This window comes from Balaenoptera borealis (genome assembly GCF_965194805.1).
Source record: "Balaenoptera borealis genome assembly, chromosome: 11".
Lineage (NCBI taxonomy): Eukaryota > Metazoa > Chordata > Mammalia > Artiodactyla > Balaenopteridae > Balaenoptera > Balaenoptera borealis.
Genome location: NC_138868.1, coordinates 102682338 through 102701223, shown reverse-complemented (window position 1 = coordinate 102701223; position 18886 = coordinate 102682338). Strand labels below are relative to the sequence as shown.

The following is an 18886-nucleotide window of genomic DNA, read 5'->3' as shown; positions in this document are numbered from 1 at the left end:
TGAACCAGTTGAACAGACAGGAAAGGCACCCAAGGCTGATACGCGAAGACAAGCGCACAACCCGGGAAGGGTCAGGCCTCGTGACAGAGACATCTGCACTCCACCCAGGTGACTTGTTGACCTACTTATGCCAGGAGCACACGCAGGTAGACAAACCGTCCTGTTATTGCTGACAGATGGGTCTTGGCCATTTATGCTTTCTCGCCCGCTTCCCTGGGAATCCACTGGCATACAGCTGTGGCGACAATGGAGTGAACTCTGCACTGTTCGTTTCTTGGCTTTCTGCAAAGCTAACGGCCTGTGAGACAGCTGAGGCTGCGGCCTGACCACCCTGGCAGCAGGTACTGACTACCTGAGCCAGAGGGAACCGGAGGATTTCAGGAAGTTAGAGGAGAGAAAACAGCATGACTTCAGTTTGGGGAGGTTTTCCAGGTAAGAGAGAAAGAAGAGGAGTGTTTTCAACTACTTTGTCCATAGTTAATTTGAAATTTAAACTCTTGTTTTGGCTTATTTATAAAATGAGTTTTTTATGTGCAAGTGGACCCTCTGCTACCTTCCCCAAAGCAACAGATATGCTGTAGAATCCCAAACTTCACCGGCCATATGTTTGAACCAAGTATCAGGGTCATTGGGAGGGAATGTCTGGAAGCCAGCCCATCCCGTGACTTCTACGGCTAGAAAAGACCTCAGAAGACAACATTCCTCGGACCCATCAAACGGATACTGAGGTATCCAATCTCATGGCCCCCTGGCCTCACAGAACAGAGCCCACACACTGAAAACCCTTGCCTGAGCACCTGATTGTCAGGAAGTTCCTAATTATGACTAACCGACCTTGCAGAGCTAACGTGGAGTGAGATATGAACCTGCACCAAACACTATCATAAGCCCTTCACAACATCCTCTCATCTGACCACAGGGTCGTTTTTATGATCCCGTTTTAGACGTGAGGAAGTTGAGGCACACAGAGGTTAAGCAACTTGCCCAAGGCACGTGGTTACGAAAGGCGAGTGTGGAATATGAACCAGGGCGGGCAGTGTGGTCCACAGCTCTGGGTCTGAGCCATCACTCTGCACTGCCTCAGGATCCTTGCGCCAAGAAGGAGACAACAGGGATGCCCCAGCCGAGCACACCCTCTTGTGGATGAGGTGCTAACTTATGCGGGGGGCCCCCACTAGCCTTCCATGCCTGCAACTGGGGCTTTTTTGGGGCAGGGGTATAGTTTCAGTTTTGCAAGTTCTGGAAATTGGGTGTACAACAATGTGAACATACTTAACACTACTGAAATATATATTTAGAAATATCTTAAAATGGTAAATTTTATGTTACGTGTATTTTACCATATTTTTTTTTGGCCGCCCCATGCGACTTACGGGATCTTAGTTCCCCGACCAGGGATCGAACCCAGGCCCTGGCAGAGTGAAAGCGCACACTTCTGACCACTGGACCGCCGGGGAAACCCCACAATTTTTAAAAAAACTGTTATCAGTCAAGTCGGTCTTTAAATTTACAAAGTTCCAATATCAGCCTGAAGACCAGCCTACCAGGTGGCCCCGGACCCCCTTCAGTTGAAACTGGACATCAGGCATCCAATTGCCTGCAGCCTGGAAGTCCTCCCCTTTCTAAATGTTCCCTCCGTGGCGCTCTGTCACCCCTGCTTCTCTCACATCCAGTGGGGACTCAGACATGGACAGAGATGCAGGCGCAGGGAGTCTGGCCCTAATCTCCAAACCAGAGGCAAACGGAGGGAGCCGCCCTCTCCTCCCCTCGGAACAAAGCCGTGGCTATGGGGAGGGGAGGGCCCGGAGGGCCCACCCAGCCCTGACCTCAGAAGTCAGCCAGTTCTGCGAGGGCTGCCTCGGGGTGTAGGAACTCCTTAACCCAGGCCCGCAAGTCACTGCCCTGATTCGAGCAGGCTGCCGGCGTGGAAGGCAGGCAGGCTCGCCTCCTGGAGTCTAAAGTACAGAGATCTCAGTTGGCCCGCCACCATCTACCTTCTTGACGCGGGAGACCGTGACCCTCTCTCCCTGGCGCCCTCGTGCTCTTAAAGCCGTCTCCTCCGAAGGGGAGGCACGGCTCACCTATTTCCATTTTACATGGCCAAAGACTTCTGGTCCAAGGCTTGTCAAACCCGGGGCCCTCTCAGGGAGCAGGGCCAGGTGGCGAGCGACAAGGGCGCGGCAGACCTGTCACCCGGCGCAGAGAAGCCAGGATGCGCACTCACGGCTGGGATTTCCTCAGACCCGGGCCGGCAGCAGAGCTCCGCGCCGGCAGGTCCGTCCGTCAGTTCCTCCAGGCGCCGCTGCAGGGGCTGGCTGTCCTGCTCCAGCAGGAGGCTCCAGAGGACCCCCGATTCCGTCAGAGATTCCATCCCGGTCCCCCAACTCCGACCCCGCACCGTCCCCACAGGATGCAAACAGGCAGCCTCGCCCAGGCTGGACGCAGACAGGCGGCCTCTGGCTGCTCGGCAGCGGGTCTGCGTGACCCTCGCTGGCCCCCTTGGCGCCCCTGGAGCCCCGTTCCCGGTGCAGAGCCTCACGGGTGGGAGGGTGCGGTCAGCAAGGTTCTCAGGCGGGCTGGCCGGTCTCCAGGGGCCGGGCTCTGCCTCATCGCACTCGGCTCCCAGCGTGGCAGGTCTCCAGGCTGCGGGTGACCCTGAGGGGACGTGAGGAGGCCCCTCCCCCGGGTCAGCGCGGACAGCCGCTCCGAGGGGCCGGCTGCGGCCGGGACGCGGAGGACGGGGCAGGTGCACGGGGCCGCCAGAGGCCCGCCCCGCCGTTACTCACACACGGTAAGTACAGGGGCTCACGGCTGGTCTGAAACTCCAGGGAGGGCAGACGCCCAACTCCCCAGCTCCGTCTGGCCTGTCCCGTAAGGCAGCCTGTTCAACGTGCAGTCGCTGCCCTGGGCGGGCGCCGGGCGCTGTGACTCACGGTCCTCACCCAGGCAGCGCAGCCACCGCTGGCTGGGGCACCAGGGCCTGCCCCCACCCCCACCCCCACCCCCCTTCCTCCCAGACGCGCTCCTCTCGGCTGACCAGCAAACAACTTCTTTGTTAGCAGGAGGGAGGGGTGGGGGAGGCAGGACGGGTGGGCGGGCAGGGCCGGAGCCCTACACACGCTTCGAGTTACAGGATCTGGGTGATGGTACCGGCCAACGTCCTCCAGTAACCCCCGGCCTAGCCTGGCCTCCCAGCAGATGTGTCCTGCAGTGGAAAGTAGCTGGCCTAGGCTCCGCGCCGGGGAAGGGAGGGGAGGAGGTGCCAGGGGCACTGCTGCTGTGATGCAATCGGAAATGTGAGACCTGAACAGCCAGGGACTTCTTGGAGACACACTCTCCCCTCACTGGCCCATCCATCCACCAACACCCCCCTAGCAGCAGCAGCAACAGGAGACTTGGCAGTTTAACACATCCCGTTCCAGATGTGCCGGTGGGGAGAAGCTGAGGTCAACAGCTCCCAGGTGCGTGGGAGGCGTCGCCTTCCTTCCCAGGGGTGCCGGGAGGCTACCCACGCAGCCTCTCAGACCTTGAGGGCCAAGGAGCCATGCTAAGGGCAGAGAATCTGGGCCAGCTCCAAAGGAGACAGACAGGCTGCAAGGAAGCTGAGACCTCTGGAGAGGAAAGAGAGCCTGGCAATGAGGGCAAGAAGGGCTCCAGAAAGAGAAGCTGGGGGCAGAGGTCAGACAGCACTGGGGCCGGGAAGACTGGATTCCCAGGAAAAGTCAGACTCTGGAGACAAACGGGGCACCTCCCTCACCCTCCCCAGTTCTGCCCGCCTTGCCAGGAGGGTCTCCAGGCTGCACACGAGGGAGAACGCTGCCTTTGTCCTAGGAGTCTCAGCTATCGATATTGGATGCCGTAACGCTCAAACTGTACCGTACTTAAAAATGATCTAACCATCGTATTAAGAGTATAGATTCCTGACTCCCAAACCCCAAAATTGTGATTCAGAGGCACCTGGGGTCTCCCAGTTAAATCGCGTTGGAGGAAGAGCCTGAGTCCTTCCCCGAACTCCTGTTCGCGTCTCTCACTGTGCACACCCCGGACGCAGCCCCCTCCTCCGCCCGTCTATCACGCAGGGTGATTCCTCTCTCAGACTACCATCTTCTCCAGGAGGCAGCTAACGCCTCCAACTATCTTCTCCAGCACCTGCCATGGTGTGTTTCAAGTATCCGCCGCTCAGAAACTATCTACCAAATGTATGCATTCCTTTTGCACTTCTTACACTGTCCCTATTTTACGCATCTTGTGTGTACACATCCACACACATCCCCACTCCTCTATAGGCATGGCTCCCGGCACCCAGTCCCTGCCAACACTCTCCAAGCCATAAATCCGAGCTTCTCCCCGCCCTGCGTCAGCCCCATCGTCAGGAGTGGGGTAGGAGAACTCAGCAATCCCGTTTTCCAGGGTGACCGGAATGCTTCTCTCCTGGGCCTCACTAGACCCCACGATCTAGGCAGTACCAGAACCCAAGAGGGCTGAATCCTTACAGAAATTCCTTGGAAACATCTGAGTATTGCTGGGGCCAGATGAGGGGATGACTGTTTGGGATCCAATGCGGTGAGTCAGGGGCAGGACACACCCAGAAAGATAAGCGCTGGGAGATGAGTCCCAGTGCCCTCAGCCTTTGTCTCCTACGCCCCCTCACAACTGCCGCCGGGCAGGGCAGCGGGCAGCTTCCAGCCTGGGCAGAGGGAACTGGCCCCAGGCTAAACATTAACTCGAGGGCAAACACTGGGAGCTGGGACCGAGTGGTACCCCCGCCCTGGCTAGAGCAGCGGGAGGGAGAGGGTGGAGGTGTCCAGGAGAAAAACAGATGGATCTTGGTGGAGCAATGGCCTCACCTAGGAAGAAAGCAATTAAGACCCTCAAAGGAGACGCTGGACTTTCAACCAGATCTGGGTAGGGAGGAGCCAGATGTGGGATAAGGGGCAGTGGAGACGGGGGAGGTGACCCAGCAAAGGAAGGAGAGAGGTGGGTGGGTGAGGGTGTAACAGAGAAAGACGGAGAGGAGCGGGACTGGGAGAAAGTTAAGACAGCTGTCGGGGGCCCGGGGGTCCATGGGTAAACAACAGAGGGGAGCCGGACGGAGGCACAGGAAGCAGAGGCTGTCCCCGAAAACAAACAAACAAAAAGAAACGGGCTGCCAAGGTGTCCTCAGCGATGCCTTTCAGCGCTCACTCCCACTTTCCTCACCGTCCCCCATCACTTGAATTTCACTCCTACAAAGCTTCCTCCTCTTGTTCAATAGTATATCTGCCGGGCCTGCCTGGTCATTCCACAGGGCCGGCACCATCCCTCTTCCCCACTGGACAGCCAGCATCCCCAGTGGGGACCAGCAGGCCACTTGGGCCCTACAGTCTCAGGGCAGCCGCCAGGGTCTGGGCTCCCATCCTCTGACCTCAGAAACCTTCCTTCCCTAGGTTGCCACGGAGTTGACTGACCCTCCAGGAAAGAGGTGAAGCAGGTGAGGAAGCACCTTTGTCCCCCTGGAGCACCGGGGAAAAGACTTCTGTGATTTGCCTTCATCCAAGATGCGAGAGCCCACTGCGTCCAGTGGGGCCATCTTTGGGGGGGCAGATTGCACCCCTCCTGCCCCTAACCCTCCCCTTGGTTCCCTGTTTCTGCTTATCCTCCCACCTGTGTATCCCCCAAGCTGGGGGCCTTGACTAGTAAAACTGGGGTAGTCAAAGGGGGGGTTCAGGGGCAGTAGATGTGATCAGGCCTGGCAGGGACTCAGGCAGACGGCCCGGCCTTCAAACCCCACTCTTGACCTGAATATCCCTGGCTGGAGACCAGAGGCTCTTGCCTCGGTCTTTCCACGTGTCCCTGGGGTCCAGCCACCTCCCTCCGTGGGACCCACGCTTTATAAAGGCCAAGATGGTCTGTCATCATGGTGACAGCTCCTCCCTGGCTAAATAGGTAAAAGTAAAATGCAGAAGAGAGGCAGATGGAGGGGGAGGCTGGGGAGGGACAGGGAGGGGTTGGGGGGGCTTCCTCTCACATCAGACCCAGGCTACTCCAGTGGGCCTGAGATGTTCTCGCAACAGTCGGCAAGCCTGTGCTGACCCTCCCTGCCCTGAATCCAGCCAGGCATTTCTAACTGTCCCTAGGGCTGGGGACGACAGAGCCTTTGCTTATCTGAAGGACGTCCAGTGCCAACGATGGAGCCTCAGGCAGCAGAATAGCTGGAGAGCCACCACCGGTGTCAGGAGAGGGATCAGAGAGGGCTGTCTGATGCCTTCCTGCTGGCCAAAGTCCAACCCCCTAGGGCAACACAGTGGTGAGGCAGGAGGACCGAGCAGATCAAGGGAAAACAGAGAACCAGGTCACAGCAACAGGGGCAGGGCAAGGGCCTCCTGAGAAGCCAGGAATGGACTACGGGGGGCAGTGCTGGGGAGTGGGGGCGATGAACTGAAGTTTCCTGATGGGGCCTCTGCACACGAGCGCTGACACACACACAGCATACCGCAGGAGCGCAGGCCCCAGAGGATGGGGGCACCGCACGCCCGTGTGCACGGACTCAGGTGGTTCTGAGCTCAGGCAGGGAAACTCCCAGGACCTGGCTTCCCAGTGGAGCCAGAGCATCCGGCCTAGGAGCACAGCCACACTCAGGTGGTGCCCACGGACAAGTGCACCGGTACCATCAGAGTGGGCATTCATGGGGGTGACACTTGTGTGAACACGCAGCATCTTGCTTCCTCCACAGACACCCAGGGGTGGACCAGCCCAGAGCCGGGGCATCCGCCTCAGGACGAGAGCAGGGTTTTACTTGGAAGAGGGGGGTTCCCGGTGTTGCTTGAAGCCGGCCTCTCTAGAGCTCTACCCACTATGGCAGCTGATTACCCTCCGGACATGAAAACACATAAAGAAGAAATGCCAAGATGCACTAGACACAGCCCCTGACATCTGTAGCTCAGGCCGGCTGGAGATCCCTTCACCTCTCAGCTTCCCTCCATCTGCCCAGCTTCTGCCGCTTCCTCCCAATGTCCACCTGCCATTTCTCTCTCCCTCCCCCACGCTGGTCCATTCTGCTCCCTGTCCGGACCACAAGTCAGGACGTCCGCGGTGGAAGTCCGGCAAGACCAGGAAGAAGGCAGCACCCAGGGGCTGGGTGGCAGGCACAAGGGGCCACGTCTGCCTGGCAACCCTGAATCGGGGAGCAGGGGAAGCAGGAGAGCTGCAGGAACACCTTTGTGGATGGGCCCCACGTCTGGTATGGCTGAGCTTCCAGAAGAAGTCCCCGTGTGAGAGCGGGAGGCCGGGAGGGGATCTCTGAACGCTGCTCAGCAGAGCCCCTTGTGCACTTGGCCTCTGTGAGTTGATGATTTGTCCTGGGTGGAGAGTCAGTGTCTCTGGAATTCATTTGGGGTGAGGGGTGGAGGGTGAAGGGAGACGGCCTAGGATTAATGGAGGGTGAGGGCAGGCAAGGCCTGGGAACCGGGTGGGTTCTGGAGGACGACTGTATGAGGGGATTTACGGAGCGAGTGCGGGCGGGCTGCTCCAGCACGTCTCCGCTGCAGGCGGAACCCACCAGCAAGCAGCGCTCGGCCACGCCGGGCTCCTCTGTCTGTCGCTTATCTGCCATCAGAACGCCTGACCTCTGGGCCCCATATAGCAGCTGGCCTACCACCACCGTCCAGCCAAGCAGCGGCATCTATTTCTAGCCTGTTGCTCTGCTGAGGGCTCAGACGCCAGTTCTCCTGTGCGGGGCTGAGGGAGAAATCAGGAGTGAAAGGAGGGGAAAATCGGGGTGGGGAGGGGAGTAAAACCTGCTAGAACCAGAGAGGAAGAGAAAGCCAGCCAGGAGAAGGAAAGTTAGAAAGGAGAGCGGCAAACGGAGGTGGAAAAAAGAAAACGGGGGAGTCAGCGAGGAAAGGGTAGGCAAGGATTCAAGGGAAGGAAACGTGAGACGGAGCGGAAAAGCTTGCTGGAAAGAGGAAAGGGAAGAAAGGAGTATATAAAAGGGAGAGGGTGGAGACTAGCAGCAAGGATGAGGGTCTGCCCGTCCAAATCTTGTCGATTTAATTGTCTCCGGGGTCTGCAGCCACGTGTTTCCTGCTCCCCTTTGAGACACTGATTCTACAGTACCCCTCGGGAGGGTGGACGATTTCGTGACGACGGAAAGGATGCTGGAGGCCCCACCCACTCCCAGGAAAGCATTCTCCATCCCCTCTACCTCCTCCCACACAGAAGGAACTCCTCTCCCCTCCAGGATGTCAGCTCTAAGCCACGGGGAGGCCACAAGCCCAGGTGAAGACCACTGTGGGTCCAAGGGGGGCGGAGGGGCTGAAGTCCGGCTTCTCCCACCCACAGGCCACCTCAGCCCTCAACTCCCCTCCTGCCGGCACAGCCCACCAACCTCTGCCTTGTCTGCGCTGGGTGAGGCTAAGGCTGGGATCCATCAACCCTATCTCCGGCTGGTCCCCTGAGCGGGAGGTGGGAAGCCACAGGGCTGACTGACACGTGCTTGACTTTGGGGAACTGCTGAGCCCTGTGGGAAAACACCCTCCACACAGTGATCCTGGCCCAAGTCCCTGCGTTACACCCAAGCCTCTCCCCTCCTTCTCCCGCTCCCCCTCGCCAGGGCGTCCCCAACGCCTGTCTCTCAGGCGCCCGCTCCGGCACCTTCTCCAAGTCCACGCGACCTGCCGCAGCGGGGGCTGGTGTTAGGGGAGCGGGGAAGGTGCATCCACGTGACCATCAGGGTCAAGCACGCGGAACAGCGAGCTCAGGGATGAAAGACAGTGACCTGAGACCGGGCCACGGCTGCCCGTCCGTCCACTGCGCAGCCGCGGAGGTCGGAGCACGACCGGGCAGGCCGCTGAGACTCCAGCCAGCTGCTCTTCGCGGGAAAAGTCCGAAACCCTGTGGCCCTGGCTCTGTGACCCAGAGGATGTGGCCTCTGCAGGGACCGCTTACTCCACGATCGGCTTCCGCGTAGGAGTGCCTGGCTGGACACGGCAGGGACGACCCCAGAGCCGGGGATGTGTTCTGGCAGGAGCGTGCCCGTGGGGCTACTGCGGGGACCCAGGGGCAGAAGTCACATTCCGCCACATGAGACCGCCTTGCTACAAATGGGCAACTTGTCTGGCTGCTTTCTCCCCAAAATGTCTTGGTTAAGGGGAGGAAACCTCGGCCCTAAGTTTAGGCCCCAGGACTGTCCCGTCCCAGAGTTCTGTCTGGTCTTGGGATGCCTCCCCAGCCTGGTCTCCTCCTTCAGGGCTGGAGGGCCCTTGTCGGGGATTCTAGGCTGGGGGACGAGGCAGCCCGTCTCTGCTTGGTCTCCGGGAATCGAACCCTTCCTCACCAGCAGTCCTGTCCTGCTACAGAAGAGAACCATGGTGTCTGGTTTTTGAGGGAGGGGGTCTGGTCAGGCGAAAAGCCCACCTTTCTAGGCCCCTAAGTTTGCCCAAGCCCACAGGGAAGCCACACCGCACCCTCCATGCCTCCATCCCCCGAGCACGGCCACCCCACACCCGTCTTACACGTACCCAACAAGCAGAGAAAAGGGATACTTACATTATACCAACTCTGGCTTTTCTGAAAAAAAAACAAAGTAAAAGAGAAGCAACGTTAGTCAGGGAGAGATGGCGGGAATGGCCAGAGCATCCCTGGCTCCAGAGGGAAGGTTACACAGACAGCGGAGGGCGGGCGGGGAGGACGAATCCCAAGGCAGCTGAAGGCTCCCCGTGTTGTTGCTCGGGGTGGGGGTCCTCCTTTCTCAAGACAGCTCCCGAAAGGAGGCCCAGGGAGCGGTCCATGCTGGAAGCCCCCGCGGCTGGGGTGGCAGGCAGCGCAGCGCCAGCTAGAGCTCGACCGGAAGGGAGCAGACCCCATCACAAGGTTCTTCCGATGGGGGCGAGGGAAGTACTGCAGGCATCCGAGACCCAGTCCCCAGCGGGCCCTGATCAGAAGCAAAGTACCCACGGAGCGCAACACAGCCGCCCACCCGAGGCGGCCCCCCTGAAAGGCAGGGCGGGACCCTCCGGTGTCGGGGAGTCGAGGGGCTGCCGAGAAACTTCCCTCCAACTCAGTAAATTCCTCCTTCTGCCCAACTGGCTGATCACATAAGTGGTAGTGGCCAAGGAGTGGTTGGGGGCTGTGTGTTGGGAGGAAGGCTGAAGCACATAATTGCTAAAGGTCCTTCCCGACTTCATGGGGTTAAAATTCAATACCAACAAACCCTGGTCCGTCCCGACTCCAGAATTCAGGTGCTCTCCATTCCCAGCCCTGAGCAAAGGTAACAGAGATTTTTAGGGAAAGAGGAGGGATGGCTAAGAGGAGGGATGACCTAGTCTATCTCCCATCTCACTGGCCAGGAGTCCTTTATACATACACATCCCACTTGGAAGACAGACAGAAAGACAAGCAGATAGAGACAGACAGACACACACACACGCACACCCCTGCCCCATCCCTTCAGGGGCTGACCCAACAGGTTTACATTGGGTAGAATGGGGCTGGGGTATTTTCAGTTTTAAAATGCTTGCCAAGGGTGTATAATTCAGGAGGAGAATCCCTGGGTAGAAGGAAGCTTTGCCTACAGGTCCACATCTTAACTATAGGCACACCTCGTTTTACTGCGCTTCATAGACATTGCATTGTTCACAAATCGAAGGTTTGTGGCAATCGGGCGTCAAGCAAGTCTACTGACACCATTTCCCCAAGAGCATTCATTATTTTTTAGTTAATTTAAAATTGTATTTTTAATTATAATTAAATGTACACTGCTTTTTTTAGACATAATGCTATTGTATACTCGACAGACTACAGTACAGTGTAAATGTAACTTTCAGATGCACTGGGAAATCAAAATATCCACGTGACTTGCTTTATTGTAACATCTGCTTCACTGTGGTGGTCTGGAACCCAACCGCAGGCTCTCCGAGCTATGGCTGCACACGCAGAGGTGTGGATTGTGGGCACACTTAGCAACCTTTATCCCGCCCACCTGGTCTTACAGGGTCCCTACTCCCAAGGGAAGAAGGCAGGTGTGGTCTCAGGAGGTCTGCTGTGCGGTGTCTGGAGAGGCAGGGGGGGCGGAGGGTGAGGGTGACTGCAGCGGTGAAGGCCTGGGCGTGCGATCGCCCCCCTTGCTGGCTCTCCCATCCCACCGGAAGAACTCTGTAGAGACCTTCACCTTCGCTCTGAAGAGGAAGCGTGTCAGCAGAAGAAGGACAGGCGTGGGTGGTGCTGCCTCTGAGTGGCTTTGTTTCAACCTCACACCCTATCTCACTGGCCAGAGGGCAGATGGCAAGGCAGGCGCTCAACTCTCCTCTGCAAGATGCTCTCCTTGGTCGTTTCCCAACAAAGGCTGTCACCACGGCCCCATCCGGAAGTCACGTATTCCCACCACAGCCTCATCTTCTCCTCCAATCCAGAGGGCTTAGCAGGTGAGGGGCCAAATCCAAATATCCAAAGCCAACTATTCCACCACTGAGGGAGAATGGGAATCGTGGACTGAAAATTCGCCTCTAGTCATTCTGGAGGAGAGTAGATGGGGCAAGGAGGCTGCATCGGACTCTACCCTGCACCTTAGAACATCTTAATTCTTGGGTCCTCATTCTGAGATCACAGGGCACGAGGCTGTGCAGGTATCCATGAAAACACCTGTCTCAATAGTGGAAAAGCACGCTCTAGAAGCTGCCGGCCTCAAGCACCCGCAGTGTGCCTGCGTTTCATCAAACCAAAGCCAGGTCATCAGACCCCTGCTTCACGGCTGGGAAAACTCTCTGTGCCCGCCCCCAGCTCCTCACCTCACTGTCCTGGCCTCCACGTGAGACCCTCGGAGGAAAGGGGGCAGCAGGAATTTGATCCTTTACTTAGGCTCCCCCTCCTAACTCGGGTGAACGGAAGGAGGAGAGTTTCGTGCACTGCCCCACAGATGCATGGCCCTTCTGAATCTGTTTGGAAGAAGAGCTTCAGAGTGACAAAGGGCCTGCACCAGGGAACCTGGGTCCACCTCTGACTAGCTGTGTGATATCTTTGTGTGTGTTACCTGCTTGTGTAAATACGTGTTCACAAGCACTGCAATGTCAGACACACAGAGCGAGGAGGACTTCTGTCCCTCAGCCTGAGACTCCGCCCCGACCCAGCGCTCTGTGGGCAGCTTGCTGCCCGTCACCACTGAGGGTGTCCACCCCTCCGGCCAAATCCACGGCAGCCCCTGGGAACAGCCATGTGGGTGTGAGTCTCCCTGAACTCAGTTTGATCTCCGTGGCTCTGCTTTCCAGGACTGAGTCCTGGAGGAGCTGCTGGACCGGGAGGGCCCAGCTCACGGGGCAGGGGGGCCAGGGAGCGGTGGCCCCGGAGGGTGAGAGGGGTGTCCAGTGGCACTCGTGAAGTCTCTGCCCTGGTGGGTTCTCGAAAGTGTCCTCCTGTGCAGAGAGGGCCGGAGGCAAGGGAAGAACGGAACGAGGGAGTGGGGCGAGGGCTTTCTGACAGGTGATAAGTGGATTTGGGCAAAGCGGGAGGACGGAGTCAGGAAAACTGCCCAAAGACAGAGCTGCTGGGGCGGGGCTGGGCTGAGCAGGTTTCTAAGCTCCTCCCCGAGTTCTGAGGAGCGAGCACCTTAGGGACTCCAAGGCCCCTGGAAACAGACAAGTTCCTTACACATCCCCCCAGCACAAAGGCCCGGGAGTCGGGAAGACGGGGCGTGGGCAGAGGAGGGACGGAGGAGCGCTAGCTAGAGGAGTTAGGGGGAAAGAACAATTTCTTACTTTGATCAGGTTAAGTCTGTCATACTGGAAAGGAAACCACAAAAATTAGGACTGAACAACAGGGAAAGAGTCAAAGGGGGAAAGGCGTGCCAGAGCCACAGAGCCTGCGACACCGCACACCCAGCGCGGGGAGGCACAATGCGGGGGCCAAGCAAGGACCTGCCTGGGCTCCCGGCACCGCAGCGCCCGGTTCCGGAGCTGGCGGAGCAGGAAACGGCTGCGGGCTCCCCCTGGCGGCCACAAGCCAGCACTACAGAGCGGAAGCTGGGCGGTGGCACAAACTGAGGGGTCCTGGAATAGACCTGGGCCTTGACGTGTAGCCCAGGGCTCTGGGCAGGGCTGCCCCGGGCAGGGCCCGCCTCAGCAGGACAGCTGCAGAGTCACAGGAGCGGGGCCTCGCCGGCTACCGCGTCCAACCCCAGTGTACTAACACAGGAGGAAATGGGGGCGCAAGAGAAGGGCAGGCGACACTGTGAGCGAGGCCTGGCTTCAGGGAGAAGTGGGGGCACTCTCCAGCTGGCCTGAAAAATATGAGGTCACCTCCTCTAGTGCACAGGACGCAGGCAGCAAGGTGGCCTGGCTGTGAGAATAGTGGCAGTAGCTCTGGCCACCAGACCCCTTGCTGTGGTTGCATTCGGTCAACCTGAGAAAACGCTCCACCGGGGGAGGGGTATCCCCACCACAAGACCCCCCTCCTCTCCTCACCTCACCCCTGCAGCTTTCCCTTGCTCCCTGCTCCGGGCCCTGACCGCACAGAGCCTAACTCCTACACTGGTCGTTGTGTGTCTTCTCTGTCCCGCACGCACATTTCCCAGACCAACCACGGCTGCTACCATGTCCGCCTGGGGTGGCAGGCCGCCCTCCCCACCGCAAGTCAGTCTTTGTTAACTGCTGTGGTGTCGGTCGGTGACGATGGTCATGACTGGGGAGAGGATGGGGTGGGGAGGCAGCTCTCCGAAGCAGGGGACCTCAGTCTGTGGCTGACAGGTTCAGGCACCGCCTCACCCAAGCTCTTCACAGGGAGAGAGAACCTGGACCCCATCAGTCACCTCCCTCTTCAGCTCCTTAGGAAAGGGGCTGAGATGCACTCTGGGTTCATGCTCAGCTCTGGGTCTCTTCATGATGCCTCGTTTCGCCCCTCCACAATCCCACTGGGAGTTCCAGCCTGGTTCCGGGCACCCGCTCCCCGCCTCAGACGTGAGCTCTCCTGCCTCCGACTTCATGAAGCATCCCAACCACGCATGTGGTTCCGAAGGTCAGGTTAGGTTTGTGGATAATCTGGGCACAAATAATCAGGATAATCTGTGTTTCTTATCTCCCTTCCCAGACTAGACACTGCCTGGGGGTGGGAACCTGGTCTTCATACTCCTTTCTTAAGGAAGACCTACCATTTAGGGGTTTTTAAAAATCCTCATCATTGGCTACTCCCCTCAACCCATCACCTGACCAAAAGAGGCGCTCCGTTAAGTTCTGACTTAAGTGCTGTCGACCATAAATAAGTATTGCTCTGCTCTCTGAGTGCCTTGCTAGGCACAGGGGTAAGAAGGTAAGGAAGGTTAGAGCTTGACCTTAGGATGGAAAAGTGTGCAAACACTGTGGGCAGAGGCAGAGAAGTGGAATAACTGGATGCCCTGTCCCGCTGCATCTGCCCTCTCCCCAGCCAGAGGCGTGAGGGGCTCAGGAGGGGCTGACGGAGGTCATCTCCAAACCCCGTCCCCAAAAGGCCTGCACCTGCTGAGCCCCCCGAACCCACAGGGGACTCCTGGGGGCCTCCTCGGGGCAGGCAGAGTTCCTCCTGCCCTGCCCACAGCCAGCAGCTGTGGTTTGAAATCCTCAGAGCTAAGATGAGTTTTTAGCCTGAAGGTCACAGACTGTAGGATTAGCCCTGTAGCCACTTGTTCATCCCTCAGGAACGAGAACAGCTGTTGAACCCAGCTCCTCCCCAAAACCCTTACAGAGGCTTGAGACTATGATTAAGTCACCCCTCAGCTCTCTCTTCTTCAGGCTGTAGCCACCCACTTCCCCCGTGGGTATCATTTCCTGAGCCTCGCTGTTGTAAAACACCTATTATTCACCCTCCGTTCCCTCCAAGTTCTCCTCAGGCCTCTGAAATCCTGGGGTCCTGGGCAGACTCTGGCACGGGCTCCCTGACCTGGTTGCATCTGTGCAGGGCCTGAGCAGGGACAACTCTCAACGTCCACGACCTCCCGGGGCTGGTGCCACGCCCTCTGAGAGAAGACTTCTCCTCTGATCACCAGCCAGGATCCTAAGAACACCACGAGTCCCAGGCTGGATGGTGGGTGGAAGCATTAAGGGGAGCTCAGGCTGAGCAGCTCTCAGCGGGCAAGCGGAGGGAAGGAGCGGGCCAGGGTGAGCTCCTGGGGTCGCTCTACTGCACCAGGGAACTCCTGTAAGGGAATTCGTGACCCTCAATCAGCTTGCCTGGGGAATCAGGAATCACCCACCAGAGCAGGTACAAGGGGGTATCAGGACCTGCAGCCCCACCAGATCGGGGAGTGGGGGGCCTCCCTTCCCCAAAGGAATGAAACTAAGCCCTGGCAGGACTCTGCTTCTACATGGCACCAGGTAAGTAGGGAACAGACGCCCAGCCGAGGCAGTGTTTGGGGCGCAGGCAGAGACACGGGGGTGGGGGGGGCGGGTCTGGTCTCCGACTCCGGGTGCAGTGGGAATGGTCCGCTCAGTGACCTCAGCCAGCCTGCCAGGGGCAGTGGGGCCGGCCCTTCTGGGAAAGGGGCCAAGCCAGACGCATGGGCCAAGATGGGCGAGGGAAGAGGGAGGGGTGCGGAGCACTACAGACAATTCAACACCGGAGGGGAGACCAAAGACAGAGACAAAAGATGGCTTACTTTTGAGAGGCGCTTGTGAGACTAAGACCATGCATGCAAAGAAGGTATTTGGGAGATGGGGTGGGGGGGGGGGAAAGAGGAAGAACAAGAAATCAAAAGACAAATTCAGGTGGGAAGCCAGCTCCCGAGCCTCCCGGCGTCCCCTCCCCTCCCCAGGGCCTGTGAGTCCAGCAGGTAAGAGAAGCTTTTGAAGGAGCATCTAGGCAAAGACATCTCCTGCTTCCCAAAGGACTAAGGGGTTGGGGGGTTGGGGAGAAGAACGTCTCTGGGGACCATAAGTAGCCCAGGCCCCCCAGGGCTTATTTTATGCCCCTCCTTAGGCAAAGGCCCGGGGCTCAGGTGGCAACTCGGACACACCTGGGAGGGATGGAGAGCCCTGTCACCGTCCTCTTGGCCGGATGAGTACCAAGTAGGTTATTACCAAAGGCCAGGCAGGGTGATGGCCAGGGCGGAGGTTAAAACGGCATTCCGCAACCTTCCCTGAGGACTCCCTTCCTGGCACTACAGTTGTCCCAAATAATGTTCCCTTCTACCCCAAATTTGGAAGAGGTAGCAGGGCTAAACAGATGACCCCTCCTGACCCCCAGAGCACCTCTCCTCCAAGTCTCAAGGCACGGGAGGCTCCCTAGCCCCTAAAGAGAGATAACGGTCATTGCGGAGTCATTTTTCCAGCTGCCGGGGCCCTCTCGGAGTGCTTAGCTGAGATGATAACATTTAACTAGGGTCTCCCCTGCCGGCCCCGCCTCACCTCACTGAATCAAGGCTATCTCTGGGACACTAGGGGCCGGCCAATCACGCCAGGTCCCTCGATGACGGGGTTCTCTGCCTCACCGTCCGCCCACTGCCAGCTTCCCCGCAGCCGGCTACTGAGCGAGGACAGAGTCCCCGGCGGGGTCGGGCTCACCTTGGAGTTCTTGCCAGCGCTGCGGCCCGACTGCGAGGAGCAGCTGCGCTGCACGCCCTGCTCCGGCGTGGACGGCGACTTGTCCGAGGAGTGGTCTGAGCCCTTCTCCACCATGGTGTCTCCGTCCGGGCTCTGAGCGGGTGGCGAGCGAGACCGCTTCCGGAGGATGGGGGAGCAGGCCGGCGTGCTGCGGTTGGAGTTACTGGCAGTGCTGCAGGGGGAAGACGGAGAGAGGGGGCGGGGTGGAGAGGGAGGAGGAGGAGAGACGAGCAGTCAGTGACTGAAGGCCAAAGACGGGTCCCAACGAGCCAGCTCGGGGAGCCAGGGTTCGGGGCTGGGGAGAAATAGGGAGCAAAGGGCCCAGCTACGGACTTGCTGCACCATAATACTGCTGCTGGCCAGGAGGGGGCGGTGGTGTCCACGTGAAATGGAAATAGCAACAGGAAGGGGTAAGTAGGGCAATTAGACATGGAGAGATTCGTTCACCCAGCCATCCATCTGACCATCTGTCTGTCCATCCATCCATCAGATATTGTTAGGACACCCCCGCCCCCCCCCCATTACATGCCAAGAACTGTCTAGGGAACACGGAATTTAAGATCTGAAAGGCTCATTAGAGATCATATCAATACTATCAGCTCATTTTATACATGCTGCAAAATCCAGTTTCTACATTTGGTTTTGGAGATATTTGCCCATAAAAATAACAAAAATAATCCCGCTTTCCAAAGCATTCACAACATATTATTTCACTGGGTCCTTAAATCATTCCACCAAGGTAGTAATGACAAGTGCCATAAGTCCTATTTTTAAAATGAAGACCAGTGCATGGCAAAGAGGATCAAGTGTCCTCTGATCACAGAGGGCTTAGAAACAAAATCTGGGTCTTCTGACTTGTAACTCACCCGCACTATTCTATTTCCTTGTAAGCCAGACTGGTTCCTGTTCCCTCGCCCAGGGCAAAGATGAATGCAACGGAAGTTCTCACATGCCATGTCTCCTCCCCCAAATTCACTTGCAAAAGGTACCTTTCACATCCCAGGGTACCAAATCCCCTCACGCCAAGGCTTATAAACTGTGTAAATATTTAGCTTGTGTTCTTAATGGACTAGAGGAGATGAAGAAAGGAAGAGCAGAGGAAAATTAAGTGCAGTTAAGTTCTAACAGGTGCTTGCTTTGCTCTGAGAGAATGGAGGAAGGAAAGAGACGGGGGAAGGAAAGGTTATGGAGGAAAGAGACGGGAAACGGGAAACAAAGCCCACGTTGAGACTGGAAAGCCAAAGAAGCACGAGGGGAGGGGGTGAAAAGCCCAGGGCCTGGCACAGGGCAGTCAGAGCAGGGTCGGGGCTCTGGGCACAGCCGGATGGATGCGAGGCTGTCAGGGCCCCAGGAAGCACCCTGGGAAGCTGCATCCCCGCCTTCCCTCAGCGAGTGGAGTGCAGGGCGGGGAACACTGCCATTTGCATGAAGATCCAGCTGCAACCTCAGATGTCCCATCGGACCCACCTGCAATGAAAACCACGCCCCCTTTCAGCAGAACCTTCCACCTGGGGATCCTTGGCAGAGAGAAAAGGAAGGAAGCCCAAAAGCCCAAACCAGCAAGTGCAGGAGGAGGGCAGCAGTGGGGCGAGGGAAGGGCTCTGACTTTTGGAAGGAAACGGATGGAGAGAAGAAGCAAAAGGAGACCAGAGTAAAGGAAGCCAAACGTGACCAGAGGGCGTATGGGGACACGTAAGGCCGAATGTTTTGCTTTATCCCCAAACAGAATTTGAATTTGGAAACTCAGTTATAATACCACCAACAACTGTGATTTAGAAAGCGGCTTTTCAAGTTCTCACGCCACCGCCAACGTCCTTATCCTCTCCGACTTCTGAACTCATCCACTACCATCTCCAGCCAAATCCTGGACAAAGGAAATTACGTTCTTCTCCCTCGGTTGGAAGAGCTGGGCCTTAGAATAGCAGCAAGTGCCTCCTCGGACCCGCCCTGGGGTGGGGGCTGGGGGCCTCGGGATGGTCCAAGGAGCAGGATCAGCTGCTCCCCTCTCTGGGGGCAGCCCCCCCCCCACCTCAGGCCAACCTCAGTCCATGGCCAAACACTCCAGGGCTGAAACCGTCTCCTGGCACGGCTTCACTGGAAGAACAGCCACGGCCGGACCTCTGCCCCGCACCTCAACTAGTTCGCTCAGAGAAGCGAGAGCAAGAGTGGATGACACCAAGTGCACGCCCGTCTCGGACACGCGGACCCACGGCTGGGCTCCTGTCTTTTCCCGAGATAAGGGACATCCCCACACAGGGTGATTCCAGACCCAGGAATAGAAAGGAGCTCCCTTTATCCTTCCTCAAACTGTGAATCCCTGAGAAAACTGCCTGTTGAGGGAAGATTCGAGC

General features: G+C 57.9%; 1 protein-coding gene and 1 long non-coding RNA gene across 4 annotated transcripts in view; one reads left to right on the top strand and one right to left on the bottom strand.

The window, feature by feature from the left end:
• GRAMD1B (GRAM domain containing 1B) overlaps positions 1 to 18886 on the bottom strand; it is a 185080-nt gene that overhangs the window by 25630 nt on the left and 140564 nt on the right. For 2 of the 3 annotated variants that reach the window (XM_082339805.1, XM_082339804.1), the window contains exons 3-4: positions 16497 to 16707; positions 9526 to 9546 (exon numbers count right to left, since the gene is read on the bottom strand). In XM_082339805.1, the coding sequence (XP_082195931.1) occupies positions 9526 to 9546; positions 16497 to 16707 (232 nt within the window). Of the gene's footprint in view, positions 1 to 2224; positions 2975 to 9525; positions 9547 to 16496; positions 16708 to 18886 lie in introns of those variants that run through there. The other variant, XM_082339806.1, reaches the window with a different exon arrangement.
• Positions 2704 to 9519, top strand: LOC309604872. Its single transcript, XR_014231107.1, has 3 exons — positions 2704 to 2791; positions 5427 to 5470; positions 6713 to 9519. It is a non-coding gene; the product is annotated as an uncharacterized lncRNA (long non-coding RNA).